Below are 20,003 nucleotides of genomic sequence, written 5' to 3'. Positions count from 1 at the left end.
TATATATGTTTGAGAGAGAAAGAGGGAGAGCGTGAGCAGAGGGGAGAGGCAGAGGGAGAAGCAGGCTTCCCGCTGAGCAGGGAGCCCGGTGTAGGGCTCGATCCCAGGACCCTGAGATCATGACCTGAGCTGAAGGCAGAGGCATACCCAGGCACCCCCTCAAACAAAACCTTGAATGTGAATGTCCATAACAACACTGTCGTAGCCAAAAACCCCAAGTGTCCATCCTCAGGTGAGTAGATGAACACAGTGTGATGTGTCCATACAAGAAAATAGCCCCGGGAAGGAGGGGAGCTCTGATATGTACCCGCATATGCATGAAACTTGCAAACACGCGGAGGGGAAGAAGGCACACAACAAAACTTCATATAGGACAAGATTGAATTTATAGGAAATATCCAGAATGGGCAAATCCATTAAAAAAAAAAAGATTGGTGGGAGCCAGGTGCTAGGGAAAGGCAGGCGTGGGGAGTGACTGACTGCCTGAGGGCCACCGGGTTTCCTTTTGGGTGATGAAAATGTCCAGACCTGGAGAGCAGCAATGTGTACACTTTCTGAATGCACTAAAGGTCAAAAAGCAGTCATTTTTATGTGTATTTTACAATAAAAAAAATAATTTTGTGGGGCTTGGGGTTTTAATTTTTTTTTTTTAATTTTTGAAGTGCCCCCATATGACCTGAGCCCTCAGTTGTTTATTAATCTGGGAGGAGGAATTCCTTGGACATGTTTGTTTCTGGCTCTTTTATCCTAGAGCAGTTACTGGTTTCCAGGAACCAGAGCTGTGAGTCACGGAGCGATCCTGGGTTTGGAGTAACTCCCCTCTGGCTTCTCTGGCTTCCCAGCGCCCCGACGCCACCACCCCCAACCATGCATGTGGCGGGAGCCCCTGCCACCCCCCACTCCTCCACTGCTCCCCCGCCCCCCCCCCCCAACCCCACAGCACTGGCCGTGGAGCCACACTGTCGTGGCCTCTGAGCACTGGTTTCTCTGCGCGGAGCCCATCGGAGCGCCCGCCTCGTGGGTTCCTGGGAGGGACAGCGGCACTCAGGGAACAGTAACTAGGATCGCTGTGCTTCTCGCCGGAACCGGAGCGTGGCACGAGGACGCGGGCTCGCGGGCTCCCCGCCAACCCCCGGGCTCTGCTTGCTCCGCAGGAGTTCATCCGCCTGGGCAGCCTCAGCAAGCTCTCCGGCAAGGGACTCCAGCAGCGCATGTTTTTCCTGGTAAGTGCCGAGAGCCGTCGGTCTTCAGGGTGATGGGGGACCCCACGGGGGTCACGGGGCCGGGCCACCGGCGAGGCAGGAGGGGCGGCTGCGGGCGGGGAGCTGCCCTGCGAGATTCTGAAGACGCAGTCTGTGCACCTGCGGGTTCGGGGGGCCCGTCCGTCTCAGCCGCACTTGTCCCTGCCCCTCTAGTTCAACGACGTCTTGCTGTACACGAGCAGGGGCCTGACGGCCTCGAATCAGTTTAAAGTCCACGGACAGCTCCCGCTGTACGGCATGACCGTGAGTATGCGCCGTGGGCATGCGATCCCGGCCCCTCCTGGAGCGCTGCCTGCAGGGGGCAGGCCGAGCTAGAGGAAGGGGGAGGCCGCGACCTGAAGAAGGGGAGGGAGGGGCGGAACTAGGCCCCTTGGCCCTGTTCCGGCTCCCCGAGAGGGGCTCGGGACACGGCTCCTCCTGCACGTGAGATGTCCGGGCAACCTCCTTCTAGAATCAAGTGAGGAAGCGAGCTGACGTGGCCATGAGGTAGGCCTGGCCCCAGGGCCCCTGAAGGAGCGTTCTCCCCAGCCCCTGGAGCGGTGGAGGCCGCCCCTCGAGCCGGAGCCCCCTGTCCGCCACCGGGTAGAGGGAAGTTTATGGGCACTGCCAAAAAGCAATTCCGCGCCTTTGTGGTTCCTTTGAGCCATAGCCAGTTCGGGGAACGTTTGAAAATGCGCCGCGTGTCCCACTTGCCTCTTGGCAGTAACACAGTGCACACTCGTCCCACAGATCGAGGAAAGCGAGGACGAGTGGGGTGTGCCCCACTGCCTAACCCTCCGGGGCCAGAGGCAGTCCGTCGTCGTGGCGGCCAGGTAAGGCGGACACCCGACCCCTCCCCCGTCGGCCCCTTTCCCCGCCGGACTCTGAAAACCTGCCCGTCTGCCTCTTCAGCTCCAGGTCCGAGATGGAAAAGTGGGTTGAGGATATCCAGATGGCCATTGATTTGGCAGAGAAAAGCAGCGGCCCCACCCCTGAGTTCCTGGCCAGCAGCCCCCCTGACAACAGTAAGTGTGGGGGGCTCTCCTGTGCTCCGCGGGCACACCACCTCCAGGAGCTGGCCGTGGAGGGGCACAGCCCCGGCTCACGGAGCGGGGACAACCTGTTCCATTGCCGGCGGCCCCATCTCTGACTGACATTTGTGTTTAGTCTTTTGTATTCCTAATTTTTATGACATATGTACAAAATCATGTAATGGGAAGTTTATGGGATAGAAAACAAAGAAGGCTCTCTAACCCAAGTACCTCCATAGAGCTGCTGTTATCAACTTGACACGTCTTATTTCTTCCCTGTATGTTTTTTTCCCCTAAGTTTTATATAAATTCCAGTTAGTGAACACACTGTGCAATATTGCCTTCAAAGAGTAGAATTTGGTGGTTCATTAGTTGCACAGAACACCCGGTGTGCATCACGAGTGTCCTCCTGAATCCCCATTCCCCATCCAGCCCATCCCGCCACCCACCTCCCTCCGGCCACCCTCAGTCTGTCGTCTGTAGTTAAGAGCCTCTTGTAGTTAAGAGCCTGCTTTCTCCCCCTCCCCTATGTTCGTGTTTTGTTTCTTGAGTGAAATCATATGGTGTTTGTCCTTCTCTGACTGACTTCCCTTCGCACAGTATCCCCTGGGTTCAGCCACGTCCTTGCAAATGGCGAGCTCTCACCTTTGTGACGGCTGCATAATATTCCGTTGGCTAGATCGCCACCTCTTCTTTGACCATTCATGGGTCAATAGACATCTGGGCTCTTTCCGTAGTTTGGCTGTCGTTGGTAGGCATTTGTGTTTCATAACCCTAAATATCAAGGAACTTCCACTCGCTAAAACACCCCTTAGAACAGTGCTACCGCCGGCAGTAGGGAGAGGAACCGAGGCCATCTGACTGGGCGAACACCCCAGGCCTCAGTGCCCAGGTGTGTTCGGGGCTCCCTGGCCGAGGGGCTGGCAGGGTGGGATCTGGACGAGGAGATGGCTGCTAGTGTGACCTCCTGCTCGGGGCGGGGTGCAGGGGGCTCCCCAGCTGAATGCCCTTGGCCGTCCTGTCCCATCCGGCACCCGGGAGGGGCTGGGACAGGGTCCTTCTCCTGGCCGGCAGAGATCCGAAGCACGGCCTTTTGTCACACCGTGCAGAGTCCCCGGACGAGGCCACGGTGGCGGACCAGGAGTCGGAGGACGACCTGAGCGCCTCACGCACGTCTCTGGAGCGCCAGGCCCCGCCCCGCGGCAACACGACGGTACACGTGTGCTGGCATCGCAACACCAGCGTCTCCATGGTGGACTTCAGCGTCGCCGTGGAGGTGTGGGCCGCATCCTGCTGTTCTCCGGGCCCCCGTAGCCGGGATCGTCCCCCTCCCGGAGCTGGCCATTGGTGCTCAGGGAGGCGGGGGAGGGGGACACGGCGGGGCCGGGTCGGACCACATAGCCGTGTTGGCTTCGGCTGCCCCCGCCCCCGGGCGGCCATGCGGCAGAGGCGCTGGGTTACCTTCTTCACACCTGAAAACCTCTGAGTTCTGAGATGGGCCTGGCCTAGGACATGTCATGGGAGACCCTGAGCCAGGGACAGCAGGGGGCCAGCCAGTGGTGTTGGGGACAGTCCCTAGGGACTGTCCGCGATCACTCTCTGGAGGTGACCGTCACGGTTCCACGCTGCTTTTCCGGAGTCTCCCTGCGAGAGGGGGGCCGAAAGCCCGCGCCTGTTTCTGAAAACGTCCTTGGGAGCACCCGTGTGAGGGGCAGGCCCTGGGTCCCAGGTGCACCACCCGGGGCTCCCCCAGCACCCCACCCCACCTGCAGCACCAGGCCTTCTGGGGCTGCCAGTGAACGGCCCCTCGGCTCCAACCCCAAGGGGACGGATGGACTGTCTTTCTGCCCAGCTCGCTGTACTCAGCATCCTGCCTCCCTTCACATTTTAGAACTAGAGCTTCTCCCAGGCACGGGGGTTGGGGGCAGGTGAGGACTGTCGGGGGGATTCGGGAACCTGGCAGGCTTGAAACCCCTTTTGCCGGCCTGGAAGCATGCAGGCCACTCCGGAACTCAGCGACCCCCAAGTCAGGTAGGTCCTGGGGGCTGGGCACTGTAAGGCCAGCTCCTCTGGGGCGACAGGCCCGCCCAGAGGCCTACGTGGTCAGGTGTGTGTACTGAGCTGGTCAGCAAAGCAGCCCGCAGGCCAGATCTAGGCCCACCCTGGTCGGTCCCAGCCCATGAACGAAGAGCGGGGCTTGACGTTATCTGGCGATGACAATCTGACTTGGCCTGATGAGCTCAGACTGCAGACCGTCCGGCCCGTCGGGGAAGTCCACCAGCCCCCCGAGAGGTGACCGCAAGCCCCGCGGTGTGTGGGTTTAAGGTAGCAATAATGTAGGTGAACCCGGTGTGGAATTGGCTCGTGCCCCCCCCCCCGCCTTGCCACATCCCCCTTCCCGGCCCCTTTGGTCTCACTGGCCAATGAGGAGGGGGTGGCCGCGCCTTCCATCCTGGCTCCGCTGCTGCTGAGGACCCCCCCACCCCCGCCGTAGACCCTCTTCCCCTCGCATCTCCTGCAGGACCCCCACGGGCAGAGGGGAGTACGGGGGATATCTGGGGAAGGCGTGAAGTTGTGCTGGGTGTGACCCAAAGGTTGTGGGGAAGCCAAGAGCATAGGGGCGTCCACGTTAGACGGAGGAGTCCGGTGCTGGGAGGGCCAGCTCGTGTTTTAGATTGGAGTTGGCAGGCGCTAGAGGCCTGGGGAGAGGCGGGCAACCTGGAGGGAAGGGACCAGGAGGGACGGGAAAGCACAGAGAGGGAGAATCGGGGCAGGGGAGGGTTCTGGCTCTCCTGGCTGCCGTAACACATTCCCCCCAACTGGTTCACACAAGGGCTGCTTACCCTGCTGGGAGCTGAGGAAGGGCCCCGCCAGGCCTCACCCCCAGCTTCCGGTATTTGCCACCATCCTTGGTGTGTCTTGGCTTATAGACACATCACCCTAATCTCGGTCTCCATCCCATGGGGAGGTGTCCCTGTGTCTGTGTTCAGGTGTCGTCTTGTAAGGACACTGGGAACTGCCTTAGGGCCACCCTACTCCAGTAGAACCGCATCTGAACTCTGACGCCCGTGGAGACCCTAGTTCCAAATAAGCCCCCATCCACAGGTATCTGGGCTTTGGAACGGAACATCTTTGGGGGGGACGCAACGCGATCCAGAATAAAGACTGAGCAGCAGTGTGTGCCAGGACGAGAGCAGAGCACAGAGACCTTCCCTCCGCTGGGGAGTCCAGGAGCAGAGGCTGCTGGGAAGGGGAGCGAGGTGACCGGGCGGCAGCTGATTGGGGGTCAAGGGTGTTGACCTGCTCAGTGAAGGCAGCAGAGAACTGGTCTGGTCGGACACAGACCTGAGTCATCTGCCCGCAGGCGTCAGCCTCGAGAACAGAGGCAGAAGGGCTTCAGGGCCACGTGACCTGAGAAGGGGACAGAAGTGTAGCTGAGTGAAGCCGGAGTGGGGGTCTGCATGCAGCTGGTGACGCCAGCGGCCACTGAGACAGTGGGGAGCAGGGAAAGAGAACTCTGTTCAGAGGGTTGGAACATGGCATGTTCCAGAAAGGACAGACGGTGGTGGCGGCGGTTAGAGCCTTCCCACGCACCTGCCTGGACTTGGGTCACGGTGGGCCGCAGCACGCTGTGGGACCGGCAGGACCTTCCGGGCTCCGGCCAGGGGATGTGGGTTCGGTAGGAGAGCGCTCCCCTCCTTGCCTTGGGTGTGACTCGGCACCGTGCGTGAGGCTCCCCCCAGTCCTACTTGCTGCCATCACCTGCTTGGCACTCCAAGCACCCCATTTTCTCGTCCTGTTCGCCCGTGGGTGAGAACCCACTGTCTGAGGGTCTGTCTACCTCCGGTGCTCTTTCGGCCTGAGGCACCATTTGCTTCTGGTAGCCTCTGTCCCCCCATCAGACGGTGAGCAACTCCAGGCAGAGACACTTAAAATTCTGTAAGGTCCCTGGGCCAGAAGGCAAGAGAAAGAAGTGTGAGTACCTTAAAAATGCGTGTTGGGAGAATAAAGTAGACTCAGGTGTATTTTTTTTTTTTTAAGTAATTTGCCCATTTGACCCCCCCGGGTTGGGGGTCTGTCCCCAGCATCCGTTTCCTGCCTCCTTCAGTCTCCAGAGTACTGAGGGACCAGCTGGTCAGGGCTGTGGACAGGCGGTCTCCCCGTCTCGTCCCCGCCCCTGGTGCAGGGTCAGGGAGTGCAGCCTGTGCTCCAGGTGTTCCCCCACCGGGCCTCCGAGCTGGGGAGCTCAAGCAGGACGCCTGGGGAAGGCCAGTGTGGACCGGGGATGACTCTTCCTTGAGGGGACAGTCACAGGTGCAGGGCCCAGGCTGGACACCTGCAGGCCGGCGTTCCAGCCACGGCCACTAGGTGGCGCGCAGCACCCGACAGCGTGTTGTCCTGGGGTGATGGGGCCTTTCTTTCCTGTGTTACCATTCGGGGGTCTGAAGTTGGAAATCGGGAAGCACCAAGCTCCCCCCACACCCTGTAGGAAGGGTCCCTGGGTGAGAGGCAGCACTTTAGGAACCCTCCGTCTCCTCTCTGAGGGACAGTGGAGGAAGCGTGATGTGCTCCTATCTTCCACCTGGGGTACAGAGGTCACCGTGGGGGGGCCAGGAGGGTGTAAATTACCTGTCATTTAGGTGGGTGACAGCAGCTCAATCAGGCTCAGACTCTGCACCCACAGGGAGCACAGGTCCTCTCCCTAATTAGGGCAGATGCAGGAAGCCTCACCCGGAAACCCCACCAGGAGGCCCCAGGGACTGTGTCGTGTGTGCCCCCCCCCGCCCCCCCGCATTGTGCTCCTGACAGGCGCGCTTGTCTTTCAGAATCAGCTGTCTGGGAATCTGCTGAGGAAATTCAAGAACAGCAACGGGTGGCAGAAGCTGTGGGTGGTGTTCACTAACTTCTGCCTGTTCTTCTACAAGTCTCACCAGGTAAGTAAGTACCACAGCCCGGCGCAGGTGGGGCAGGGTGGGGGCGGGGCGCGGGGCAGGCTCACTCTGGAAGGACGAAGAGCCCCGGCACTCCAGCCACACAGGCCCGTGAAGGCCACATCCCCGAGACCCTCGTTTCCAAGTGAAGGCTGATGTTGTCTGCGTGCAGGAGGGGGTGCCGTGGCCTGGGGAAGGGCCACCGGGCTGGTGGCTGAACGCGGGAGAGGGGAGGACTTCACTGAAGGCTGAGGGCCAGCCGGGGCCTCCCTGGCTGGCCTGTGGGGCAGGAGGCTGCAGCTAGGCCCCAGGGCTCGGGCCGCCTCTCCAAAGCGCCCCGCTGTTGCCTCCGCCCAGGACAATCACCCCCTCGCCAGCCTGCCTCTGCTCGGCTACTCACTCACCATCCCCTCAGAGTCGGAGGACATCCACAAAGACTATGTGTTCAAGCTGCATTTCAAGTCCCACGTGTACTACTTCAGGGCTGAAAGCGAATACACATTTGAGAGGTAATGATCCCCTCCGTTCTCCCAAGCGAACCCAGTGGACGAGGCTCTTCTGGGGGCAGCTACTCACTGCCCACTGTGGGCCCGGGCACTTGCTCACTTCCAAAATGTCCTTGACCTTTGGGGGAGCCGGGTGAGGATCATGGTCCCCTGGCCTGCCACCCGTATCCACATGTGTTCTCGAAGAATCAAGTGAAACTCTGACTTCCCTGGTTGAATGTCAGCCCCTACCCTGTACAGTGTCGAATTAATGCTCCCCAGGGTGCCCTTTTTTTAAATCTCTAACATGTGTTTTAGTGTCTAGAGTATTTAGTCGGAATGTGCCATATTGTGCTGGGCCTGGAAGGCCACCCGAGGAAGGGAGCAAATCTTCGTGCTTCTGAGGGTCACCTTTTTAGTAAGACTGCCTGTGGGCCAGAATGAGGCCCAGGAGCTGTCATTTTCAAAGTAAGATGGAAAGACCCAAACTATCACAGCTGACCAATTTCAGACCATTCCTGAAATTTCAAGTAGAAATTCTGGGCCCCCCGGGAATTGGATCCTGTATTAAAGCACCAGCTCTGGGTGGGTGGTGGAGGGAGGTCCGCAGGCCCCAAACCAGACAGGGCCAGGGGTCCCCAGCCCCGTTAGGGAGAAGTGGCCCTCCTGGCCGTGCTGAGAGGACCAGAGTGTGTTCCTCCACTACCCCCTGATCCCGTGAGCCTGCAGGGTAGGACCAGTCGTCGGGAAGGGTAGTTATGGGGCAACACACCGTAGGGGGAAACCAAGGTTCAGGCCTCCCCTCGGGCACTCCCTAGAATACTGCTTGGAAAGTGGGCCCAGGGGACAGTCTTCCCAAATCTGAGCCCAGACTGGGAACCCTGGACTGGGTGGGGATCTTGTCACTGTGGTAGCAAGGGCCGTTGAGCCTTGTAGTGATAAAATCCTAAAAAGACCAGTGATGAGAGAATTTCTACACAGCCTTACTACCCATTTCTCAGCCTTGGCACTGATGACACTGGAGACCGTTTGAATCCCTGGAGGGGTGGGAAGCCCCGGCCCATGCGTTAGAGGATGGGGAGCAGCACCCTGGTCCCGACCCCTAGAGGCCATTTGGCGCCCCTTCATTGTGACACCCAAAACGCCTCCAGACTTTGTCCAGCAGAGATGGGGAGGCAGCAGGAGGGCACGGAGCGGGCCAGACCCCTCCATCCGGCTGCTCTACAAAGGGAGCGCCCCAGCCGTGGTTCTCAAACTGTTCCTCTGGTACACCTCACGGAACCCTTAGCCTGGCTTTCGTGTACTTGGGTACCAAGAGTTCGTTCAAGAACCCTTTTGCTAAAATAGCACGTTACAAACCGGGCACCAGCCTGCCGTGCTGTGTTTTTGTAAGTCATGAGGTTACATAGAGTGTCGGGAAGCCGTTAAAAGGAAAAAAAACACCCTGCACAGGTTCAGAGAAAGTGGCCCTTGACCCTGCTTTCGTTCTCCGGTCTCAGGTGGATGGAGGTGATCCGCAGCGCGACCAGCTCCACCTCGCGCGCCCACGTCCTGAGCCACAGAGAGTCTCACGGGTACTGATGGCACATCTGTCGCTGGGCTCGGCGGGGGCGGCTTCCCCGGGAGACACTGCCTGTCCTCTGTATTAACGAAGCCTAGTAAAATTAACACCTGTCTGGGAAACCGAAACCTGGTTTTACAGCAGCCCTCCTCTGTCTCCACAAAACCATTTTTAACCTTGTCTTTCTGAGCTGTTCCATGGTCATCTGAACGGAACAGGGCTCCTGCCGCCGCGCCGGTCTTCCTCCTGGTGGCCTGTTCCCAGCTCGCACCAGTGTTAACCCCGTGTCCCTAACAGTGCCAAATGACCGTTCCAACGCAGCCGCACCTTCAAGGCAGAACGACCCCATCCGTTCAACCAAAAGACAGGGCAAGTGCTCTTTTTCTTAAAAAAAAAAAAAAAAAAAAAAAAAAAAAAAAAAATTTCCAGTGTTTGTGATACACATGGCACAGTCTTAAGCAAATGAGATTTTCAGATTTCGTTTTTTCAATCTTTCTACTTTTATAATAATAAGCTAGGATTTACTTCTTTGATTAATAGAAGCAGTTCGCCGCACGCTACATACTTTCCCCTTTGGGGTGTTATGCTCCAGCGAAATGCTGTTCTTGGCACAAGGGGACCAAATTGTTTCCGTGATTCCTCTTTACAAAGCGTAGCGGGGCGGCCCAAATCCGGCACGAGGTCTGCGCGCTCGCTGTCCTAGGAGTGGTGTGTGCGATGGGAGGTCCTCCGCTGTGGTGTTTGCTGTCTGTCTCCCGAGCATGAGAACCTGTATGTCTGTGATCAGGGCCATTTGTGATATGTGACGGTTCCAGAGGGTCTCCATGAGCTTCCAGGGGCCGAAGCCCCCCTCCCGTGACATGAGGGGCGCGGCCCCCCGTGCTCACCCCCATAGCCTGCACCTGTGGCTGGGGACCGCACAGTTGGTAGTAGTATATATTGTGCCTGTCTTCAAGAACATTCTTTCCTCTGTTTATACTCACCCCTCCCCCCCCCCCCAGGCATGGGGCATCCGCGGTATGACCTTGCGTATCCGCAACAGTCGGACTACACAGGGAACCGGGCTCCGGGACCTGCTGGGCCCGCTACTCAAAATCCGCTTGCCTGTTCTCTGCGGAGATCGGGTGGCTGCTATTCCCTAGTTTTCTTACACCCTTTCTGACCCAGTCCAGAGGGGGCAACCCATCTAGCCGGTGCCCCCCCACCCCCCACCGGTGCCTGCACAGCCCTGCTGGCCGGCGTGGCAGAGCCAGGGCTGGTGGGCGTGGAGGTGGCGGCGGCCCCCATGGACGAGGAGCTCGAGACACGGTCATCACTTGCCTTACGCTGTGTACCAGATGGTTTGAAGTACTAACAAAAGGGAATAAAAATACCTCACGCCACAATCCAGCATACTGACGTTTTAAGGCAAAACATCACCCACCTTGTCTGGTCTTTATTTTCGTCCGATGCGGGCGGTTTGCAGGGACGGAGTGGCCCAGGAGTGGAGGTGGCTGGTCCCAGGGGCGGGGGGCTGGGGGGGACCTTGTGTGTGAGACAGACCGCGTGAAACCGGAGAGGTGGAACCTTGGCAGGAGCCTGTCCGTGGTTAGAAACTGACTAAAACCCAAGGGACGAACACACAGCCAGGGAGGGGGGCTACTTTCCACATCCTTCGTGAAGAGGGGCTCCTGGCGACCAGCTACTCCTTCCCAGACGGCTTCTCTCACACCCCAGCAGCAGGACCAACTCCCCAGGAGGGGCAACGGAGGTGCAGCTGACGGGACAAAGGTGGTCTCAGGAAGATGCCCCCCCCCCCCCCGCACGAGGGCACCAGTCACTGACTTCTACGGGCTGGGGACGAGGGGGTCTCGTTCAGTGTCTCAGAGAGTCCGAATGGTTTCGGTGCTGGTGTTGCTCATACCTCTGTGGGCCCCTGTTTCTAAGTGCAAATCCTGTGGGCACCGGAGACCACCCCCAAGCTGCCAGGAACCCGGGGAGTTTGAAAGACACCCGGTGTCTCCGGTCACTCGGGCAACTCGAACAGAAACACCGAAACGCATCTCACAGCTCTGGAGACAGGAAGGTGCGAGACCAAGGCGCCGGCAGGTCTGGCATCTGGTGACAGCCTTCCCGGGTCACGGTCCACCGTCCTCTCGTTGTGTCCTCCCAGGGCCGAAGGGAGGGGGGCGTCTTGGGGGGCCCGTCTTAGAAAGTCACTACTCCCATCATGGCCCCTCGCTCTGACCTCATTACCTCCTGACACCATCCCACCGGGGGTTCGGATTTTAACATGCACAGTCCCCCTGCAGGACACAGTCCCCGTGTTCACGAGCACGCCACGCCGCACTCTCCCCATTTACCACCGTATTTGATAGCACGAATACAGAAGCCGTGGTTTTTTTTAAGGAAACAGAAACACTCATAAATGGACCACGTTTTGCCAAAAGAACGGTACAAAATGTTACACGAAGAACTGCACTGGACACAAGACTAAGCCGACCAGCAAACCGCTGGGTTCAGAAGGCGTGTGGCCTGTGGTTACACCACGACAGTCACGAGGCCAGCTCTGAGGTGCCAAGGCCCCCGAGCCCCCGTCGTGGCCACTCACTTGTACAGCCAGCTAGGACACGCGACAGAATTGCTAGAAGGCATGAAAACCCGACCAGACAGCCCGCTGCTACAGCCCGCTGCCTCCGGTCCCACGAGGCGGTAGCTGTGCTCGCCGGAAGCCTCTCCCAGGCCGGGGACAATCTGAGCAGTGAAGCTGGGGGCCGGGGTGGGCGGCGTCTGGGCATCAGGGGGCCTCCAGGTGCCAGCCTCATGGGTCTGGCTGCGCGGCGGCAGGGTTTCTGCCCCAGGTTCCGCTGGAGCCCCCATGGACGGGGCCGCGCCGCCACCAGCCTCCCCGGCTCGCAAAGCAGCCCATGGAAGGGCACACGGCCCCGCGGGCCCTGAGAAGCCAACCGTGGCCTGCGTGGCCACAGACCGGAGAGACTGGGGACGAGATCCCCTTGTCAAAGCTCCTCACAGCACTTCCTCCCCAGCAGGCTTCGTCTATGGAGGGGTTCAGGTAGGCTCGAGAACAATGACCCTCTCTGTCTGGGGGGCGGCGCTGTCAACCGTCTGGGGGCTGCGGGCCTTGTGCTGACCGTGGGCTGATCCGCTCACTTGGAACCGGGTCTCCCCACCAGCGTGACCGCTTCTCACACTGAAGACGGGCTCCAGCGTGTCGTCTCGAGGTCACCGTCCACGTACAAAGGTGCAGGACCGTAAGCCAGCGTCTACACTGGCTGGCTGAAGAACAGGGCGGGCCACCCTCCAGAGAAAGCGGTGTCACTGCTTCATGGGACTGTCCCGCAGCGGACGGAGCGGACCCTGGCTCACGCCTCGCATGGGGAGGCCGGGCGCTGCCTCGCACGAACCAGTCCTAGAGCACGGAACAGCCTCACGCCTTCTCGTCCAAGTTAACGTCCCTGCCGCCGCCGAACACGCAAGATAAGGATCCACGATGCAGTTCTATTTCCCCGAATCAAAACGTATCCCTTACAGAAATCATTCAGCTTCTGGTTAAAAAAAAAAAAAACTTCACTGTAGGCTTTTAAACACTACACTCCATGAACAAACCCTGACAGCACACACGCACTCTCCCCTCTCCGGTTCTAGGCTGCCTCCCCTCCCTGTGGCCCAGGCCACTGGGGCGCCAGACAGCAAACCCTCCATCCCAAAGGTGACCCAATAACTTCCTTGCTTCCAAAACTCCTTTGTCTGCCCCTGCAAGGACTGCTGCGCCCACAAGAGGACGATGATTTGCATCCATGAAAACCACATGAAGCCATGTGTAGTGAGGAATCGCTGCCGGAACTCCCTCTCTCACCCGAGAAAGGACTCCTTCTGCCTCCCACCAGGCCAGCAAGGCCAGGCCACAGGCCAGGAGAACGACAGGCCCACGGATGACAGAGAGCAGCCCCAGCTCCTTTAAGAAAGCAAAGCCGCCCTTAATCAAGCTCCCTGGGAAGAGAGTGCAATTTCACAAATCAGCAGTATCCAGCCCCGTTTTCTCAATGGCCAATTTTTTGAAAGTCACACAAGGAGCTGACCAGGACACTCAGCGTTTTGAATGTGGGCACTTCTTTCTGGAAGTGCCAAACGTCCCCGTGCGCGCGCTCACTCGCTGTCTCACGCACACACACACGCACACATCCCAGGTACACTGCCCTCTGCAGAGTCACGTTTCAAGGAAAAATGTGCAAAATAAGTGTGTTATAAAATTTATTCGTGTAAGCATTCAGACATTTTTAGGTGGGCAAGATGATATGCGGATTCCACTACGAGGCGCGACAGAAAATCCTACTGGGAAGGACAGGAGAGCTGGCGTGGGGCCGGCAGTGGGACAATTTCAAACAAATGTGAAGACGAGAGCACTTCATTGGGGAGAAACTTAAAATAATAATTTAAAGCTTCATGAGGCAAGATATGTTCCAATTTAAAACACTAAGAAATAGTACCATCAAATGGAAGGAAATCAACCTGTATGTGTACCAAAAGGGCCGTCGGGCAAACAAGAGGGGGATTTGCATTTGCGGAGGTACAAAGAGGAGTGTTCCATGAGGGGGCATGAAGTCGTATTAATGGCAAACCCTGCAAATACAAAATAAAACCCAAATCACTGATCACAGAATTCAAAATTTACATGTAATAAAGGCAAGGCAATAGACTCGAGTTATGGCCTGTCAAATATTTACTCCACTGACATTATCTACAGAAGCACTTGGCCAATTTGTACACAGTGATTCCTTATGCACGCCAAAAGGGTTTCCGTAAAAATGACACTATATACAAATCTGTACACTGACCCACCAGAGCGATACTCCGTCTCCCGCGCGGGGGGAGTCACCCACTTAAAGCAGGGTACCTGAGATTTCATGTCCTCAATTGCCTTGTCAGGATCCCAAATATACATTTCAGGGTTTGTTTTTGTTTTTAAAGACACTTTCCTTGATATGTGCACGATGGCTAAAATTAAAAAACACGAACGAGAAAATAAAATGATCACTTGCAGGAGCCGACCCTCCCCACCCCACAGGACGAGTCCGTTGGGTGGAGGCTGGCGAGGAGGGGGGGCCGCGTGCCCCGGGACGGTGGGCACCCGCGGCTAGGGTCAGGGGGTGGGGGGGCCCCTGGATGGCACACCGCTGCAGCGGGGTCAGCAAAGGCTCTCGTGGACGTTTTCGGAGGAGGAGGATGAAGAAGAAGAAAAGAAAAAACCCCAAATGCCAAAGGAATTTCAGTGGGTTGAAGTTCCTCCACCACTTAGAGAGTATCTAGGGAAAGAAAAACAAGAGAAACTTAAGTGAATGTGTGTCATTTCTGAAACCCCTGTGCAAAAAGTCAAACCAGCACCGAAATCCTATTTACTAGGCAATCTCAAGTCATAAAAAAAATTTAGTGGCACAAACATCAATGGGTTCATTATTATATAAAGAATTCATAAGAACTAAGAAAGTCATGATTTCAACCCCACTTTTCATCGGTTAGATTCAGTCAGTGGAAAAACTGGAAGAATGCAGCAAGCCGGAGTGCGCTCGGTCTCCTGGGAGGAAAAAAAAGATGGGACAGTTCTGCTTACAGTCCATTTCTAACACCGCCCCAGCCAGCAGCACCCGCTGACACGTGCGACCCCGGGGCGCACACACGGCTGGCTGGGACACGGCCACAGGAGGCCCCTCCGGGCCACAAGAATACCGCTGCTCGTGCACGTAAGCCGCTTCCCGGAGCTGTCCCCGGACCGGGGTCCAGAGAAGGAGCAGTGTATTTGCACAAGGAGGTCTCTTAGGGCTTTTTGTCATTGGAAAGATTAGGCAACAACTCCGATGTCCAAGAGCAAAGAAAGGGTTAAGTAAATTAAGCAAACTGAAAAAACAGGTTAAAAATTGTAATTATAGGGGGCCTGGCAGGCGCAGTCGGCTGAGCATCCGACTCCTGATTTTGACTCAGGTCGTGACCTTGGTGGGGGGACGTCTATAGTCTACACACAACAACCGACCCCGTGACCCAGAACCCCCGGGAGGCATGACCAGGCTAAGTGGGGTCATGGGCGCCTTCTTTGGCTTTCTGATAACTGCGCGGTACCATGTGGCTCTGGAATACAGAAAAGGGGGGGAGTCCCCAAGGCCCAAGCTCACCTCAACACTGACCCCCATTCACAGGAGAGGGCGGGACACACTTAATGGAAGCGGTCTCGACCATTCCGGCTGAGAGCCGCTCTTGCGGCATCTAAAATACTGGGTCTCTCTCCCGGGGAACAAAGGATCACGTAAGGCCCTGTGGGAAAGCGGGCTGTAGCCACGGATCTCAGAGCCACCTTCCAGAAGGAGAACTGCCTGCGCCACGGGAGGACTTGATGCCACACAGAAGGGTCCACACGATAATTCAAATTACGATACATGTCTTTGAAACGCTTTAGGCAAAAGTCGTTTTTTTTTTTCCCCAAGGTGACTGATCCACCAAAGTGATGCCCTTCAGAGCAAAACGGGCATGAAGCAGCGGCAGTGGCCACCGTGGTTTGGGGCATCTGGGTGGGGCACACACACAAGAGCTCCAGCAGCAGGCCGCAGGGACCTGCGGAGGACCCCCGACCCCGCAGAGCGCGTCACCCACTGGCTGCAGAGTCTGCACGGCGCAGAGCAGAGGGGGAGAGACAGATGGTGCGGGGACGAGAAGGACTACGGACTCCGTGTTTCCTAACACATCACCACGAAGTACGCGCTCCCACGTGACGCGGGCCGTGGTGGGTGGGACTGAGCCGTCCCACGAACGACTGTGGCGGGTTCACGCGGAGATGTGCCTCTGAGTGTGAAACACACGCCAGGCCGCAAAGACGCCAAACCGCGTGGGAAACGACCCCCCGCTGATGACACGTCGGAGAAAGACCTGGGATGCGGTGGGTTCAAGAGCGTATCACGACACTAACTCCACTGGCGCCGCCTTTACTATTTCTCAGGGGGTGACCAGAAAGACCCGGACCGTGCGGTGCGGCTCACACCGGCTGCCGGGCAGCGCGGGGCCGGACCAGCTGTGTCGGCAGCCCAAGGGCGGGAGCAGAGGGGAAATCAAGTCAGGTACGTGTGTCCCTCGGAGCAGTTCAGTCAACTCGGGACAGGGTGGAAACCATCAGTCCCTAGAGTGGCCCTACACAAGCAGAAAGCCAAACCCGAAAGGACCCTCCCAGCGGGGCAGGTTTCTTGTTGAGCGCTGGGACACTCGCAGGCTCCCCTACCAGCAAATACATGCACCAGCCCCTGAGCCACTTCGGGAAAGGAGAAAAATGGACCATTGAGTCATTCCTCGGTAGTGGGAACGCTTGTGTGGTAATAAGGATGCCGGCCCGGATGAAAGAGTCACGGACACTCTAACGTTAGGGACGTCCCCGCACACACACTCTGAGGGGTACAGACAAGCTCGTCCCGACTGTGTGTGTCCCGCCGACCTGACTTCTGTTTTCCTTTATGCTTGGAAGTTGTGAGTACCGACGGCGGGGAGGGGATGAACCGGAAGACTACAGCTGACTCCTTCACTCGCCTCAGAAATCAAGGCAGCCAGTAAACAGGCCCTACCGCGCTGCCGGCACTAAGGGCGGGTCGGCACACGGGGATGGCGTCTACACCGCTGTCGGAGCAGAGGAGCGTGAACCGCGGCGCTGCGACTAGGTTGTGCCCCCACATCTCACTCTATCAGGATGCTTCACGGGCCAGAGGGCAGCCCCTTGGATCATCACTGCCAAGGAGCAAAAGCAACCCAATACACCCTTAACTTCTTTACATGTTGTCAAGTCAGTGTCTCTGGAAAGATCTGAAACGCTCCACTCTCATCAAGGTTCGGCTGCCCTCTGGAAGAGACTGGACAACTCCCCCGGAAGGGGAATTTCAAAGCAATGACACGGCCGGCTTTCTGGGGAGTGGTGGTTTGGGGGTGTGGAGCAGAGCTCGAGTCACAGCTCACCTCCACTCCACAGCACCCCCAAAGGACTGCCCTTACGTGGGGGTGGCCGTGGGAGTGACCTCCACCAGGGGACTCCTAGAACAAGCCTGAGACTGGGTGGGGGGAGCCCGATCGCTGCCCCCCTCTGCCGCTACCCCCTCAGGCCAGAGCCCCCGGCAGGGCAGGGAGCGCACGGCTGTCCCAGCAAGGCTCCCAGGAGCAAGGCAGACGTGAGCATGGGCATAAACTCAGGAGAAGGTGCCCGGGTCCTAAGTCCCTGAACCCTGACTGTGAGAGGAGAAAAGCACCCGGAGAGCGGCAGACACGCGGTGGGGAGCACCCCCTCCAGCAGACAGTCCGGCGGCATCGCTAGGAGCGGACGGGGTCGCAAGGTCACCGGGTGTTCCCACGAAAGAGCTCCAAGCGCACAGCCTGCGGTCTTCCCCTGGGCTCCCCAGACCCCGCCATTCCTTCACAGTGACATCCAGAGCTCAGAACTGAAGTCTTCTCGGACTTGATTCTGCTTCAACAGTGTGGCCGGGAAGGAAATGGCCAGAGACCAGGAGCAAAGCGCCAAGGCGACCGAGGACTGCCAGGCAGTCCCCCGGACAAACCAGAAAAGGCAGGGGGCACACGTGGCATGGTCGACCCACAGGGCCTGGGGCAGTTACCTCTGCAGCCGCTGGACGAGCTGGGCCACCATGGTGTCCGAGATCCCGGGGCAGGCCTCCTCGGCCAGGTAGATGGCCCCGCGCAGTTCCTCTATGGACCCCATGTTACCTCCGCATGCCTGGCTCTTCTCCTTCAGCTGCAGACACACAAACGAGAAGAGCATGACCCGCACAGGCAAAGGAATCAAGGGGCACCTCCTCTAAGGAGGGACACAGTGTTGAGGCCCACTGCGCCCCGGGCACACGAGTCCTGGCGGAGCTCGGGCTGGGCTGTGGGCAGCCTGCACTCCCTCTGGCGAGTATCTTTCGGGGGGACAGTGTGTGCGGAAACAGCATTCATTAGACCTAAATCGCTACCTTCACCAGGAAAGAGCAGAGACGACTTTCTGGGCACATTTTCAAGACCCAATCAGGACACCCGCCCCTCTTCTTCCACTTGGACCTTCGTCTGCACCAGAAACACGTCCCATTGCTCAGCTCTGGTTCCCACAAGGGGCTGCGCCGTGGGCTGCAGCTTTGCTCCAACAGTAACGGGTCGGTCCTTTACCCCAGCAAACAGCCTTTTTGGTCCACAGTGCTGTCAAAATATTCTACTGCCTACAACCGAGCACCCCCACCCAGACTAAATTCTGGGAATCCAGTGTCCGTCTTGAGCCCCCCACCCCCCATAAGAAATCATAACAGCGTCCTCGGGCACCACCACCGGCTCTAAGACCCCCTCCGGGAGCAACGCAGGACAAGGAGGGCCGTCCAGTCACAGGCAGCAGGCGCGCGACGAGCCTCCCGGGGCAGGATCCCCTCCCCGATGGCACCTTTAACAAACCGATCAATCTGGCTTTGGCTTTGCAAGCTCCTGTGTACACGTCACTGCCAGCATCGGCCCATCCTGACCGTGGGGCTCCCTCCTCCCCGCAGAAGGGACACGTGGAGGACCCGGAGGGCCGGGTGTGGGAGGGGCCGTGGCCGGGCGCGCTCTCCCTGTGCTCCTCCCCGCCACAGACTGACGCAGCAGACCCAGAGGCGGCCGCCGCTGTCCGCCTGGACTCCTGACCACTGAACTAAGTACAACCGCAGTCACAAGTCGTGAGCGCCCAACCTCTCTGCCTTCCCCCATTTCCTACAACGGCCTCCCTCCCCGGCCCACCCTGCCCTGTGCCCCCACCGCAAGTCCCCCTGCCCACAGCTGCTGCCGGATGGGCTCTAGCAGCCCTCACGCACACTCCGACGTCAGGAAGAGCCTCACTTGTAGACGCGGGGATGATGATCCTTTGTTATTTTTATCGGAATTACATAAAATGCCTACTGATAAAAACACATTAGACAAGACACCCGTGAGTTTACCTTCAGCTTAGCTGAAAGAAATCGGAACAGTATTACACTGAGGAATAATTCACTAATTCTAAGTAATGACTTCAGCACTGTTTCTTCAGATGCCCAATAGAAAATACACGGCTTCCAACAAGTAAGAAATATCTTTATCATCTTCCCTAATGGCCAGACTGATCCTAGTGGAGCGCATGGATCCTGTTACCCCATGACAGGGTAACAGGAAAGCGGGCAACGTCTTGAAAACCCAGAGGACCGCTCTCCCAAACAACGTAATAAAAAGTGAGATGGCGTCTTATGGACAGGAGAGGAAGAGCGCAGGCACCCAGAAACGTCAGCCAAGGGCAGAGCCAGGGAGTGACACGGAGGGCCTCCAGCGGCCCTGTGTCACTTAGTTTGCCATCACAAACCCACGCGTCCAGCGGTTTCGACTCTACACCCCAGGCTCAGCACGGGCCTGGCTGCCGGCTGGGAAGGCAGGGCCCTCAGCCCAGCTCAGGAGGGCAGACGCTGGGCAGGGGAAGGACAGAGAGCTGGACGAAGCAGGCCAGGATCCCCCGGGGCCCTGCCAAGGGGAAGACACTATGGGAGCGAGCTCTGGGAGGGAAGGTGTGTGTCTGGTACCTCCCACCCAAGACCACCGTCCTCAAATAGCAGGAGAGCTCCACGTCACCACACAAACAGAAGGGACCAGTGTGGCTCATTCTGGACTACCTTAAAGGCAGCCTGTAGGACTCAAAAAGACAGACAGAAAGGGTATCTCCAACTTCTTTTCAAATCATCTACCAACCAGATGGA

At 58.0% G+C, this 20,003-nt stretch overlaps 2 protein-coding genes across 4 annotated transcripts in view; one reads left to right on the top strand and one right to left on the bottom strand.

Annotated features, from left to right (window-relative positions):
• FARP1 (FERM, ARH/RhoGEF and pleckstrin domain protein 1) overlaps positions 1 to 9,377 on the top strand; it is a 267,734-nt gene extending 258,357 nt beyond the window's left edge. For all 3 annotated transcript variants that reach the window (XM_080799514.1, XM_080799516.1, XM_080799515.1), the window contains exons 20-27: positions 1,155 to 1,223; positions 1,416 to 1,505; positions 1,992 to 2,074; positions 2,154 to 2,266; positions 3,382 to 3,548; positions 7,099 to 7,206; positions 7,561 to 7,712; positions 9,188 to 9,377. In XM_080799514.1, coding sequence (XP_080655640.1) covers positions 1,155 to 1,223; positions 1,416 to 1,505; positions 1,992 to 2,074; positions 2,154 to 2,266; positions 3,382 to 3,548; positions 7,099 to 7,206; positions 7,561 to 7,712; positions 9,188 to 9,269 — 864 coding nt within the window. In that variant the 3' untranslated portion in view covers positions 9,270 to 9,377. The remainder of the gene's footprint in view (positions 1 to 1,154; positions 1,224 to 1,415; positions 1,506 to 1,991; positions 2,075 to 2,153; positions 2,267 to 3,381; positions 3,549 to 7,098; positions 7,207 to 7,560; positions 7,713 to 9,187) is intronic.
• Positions 9,378 to 13,487: 4,110 nt separating this feature from the next.
• STK24 (serine/threonine kinase 24) overlaps positions 13,488 to 20,003 on the bottom strand; it is a 113,224-nt gene continuing 106,708 nt past the window's right edge. The window contains exons 10-11 of the mRNA XM_080798924.1: positions 17,880 to 18,016; positions 13,488 to 14,552 (exon numbers count right to left, since the gene is read on the bottom strand). Of these exons, the coding sequence (XP_080655050.1) occupies positions 14,516 to 14,552; positions 17,880 to 18,016 (174 nt within the window). The 3' untranslated portion in view covers positions 13,488 to 14,515. The remainder of the gene's footprint in view (positions 14,553 to 17,879; positions 18,017 to 20,003) is intronic.

The sequence above is a fragment of the Martes martes genome (genome assembly GCF_963455335.1).
Source record: "Martes martes genome assembly, chromosome: 3".
Taxonomy (NCBI): Eukaryota; Metazoa; Chordata; class Mammalia; order Carnivora; family Mustelidae; genus Martes; species Martes martes.
This window is presented reverse-complemented; position numbering and strand designations above follow the sequence as displayed.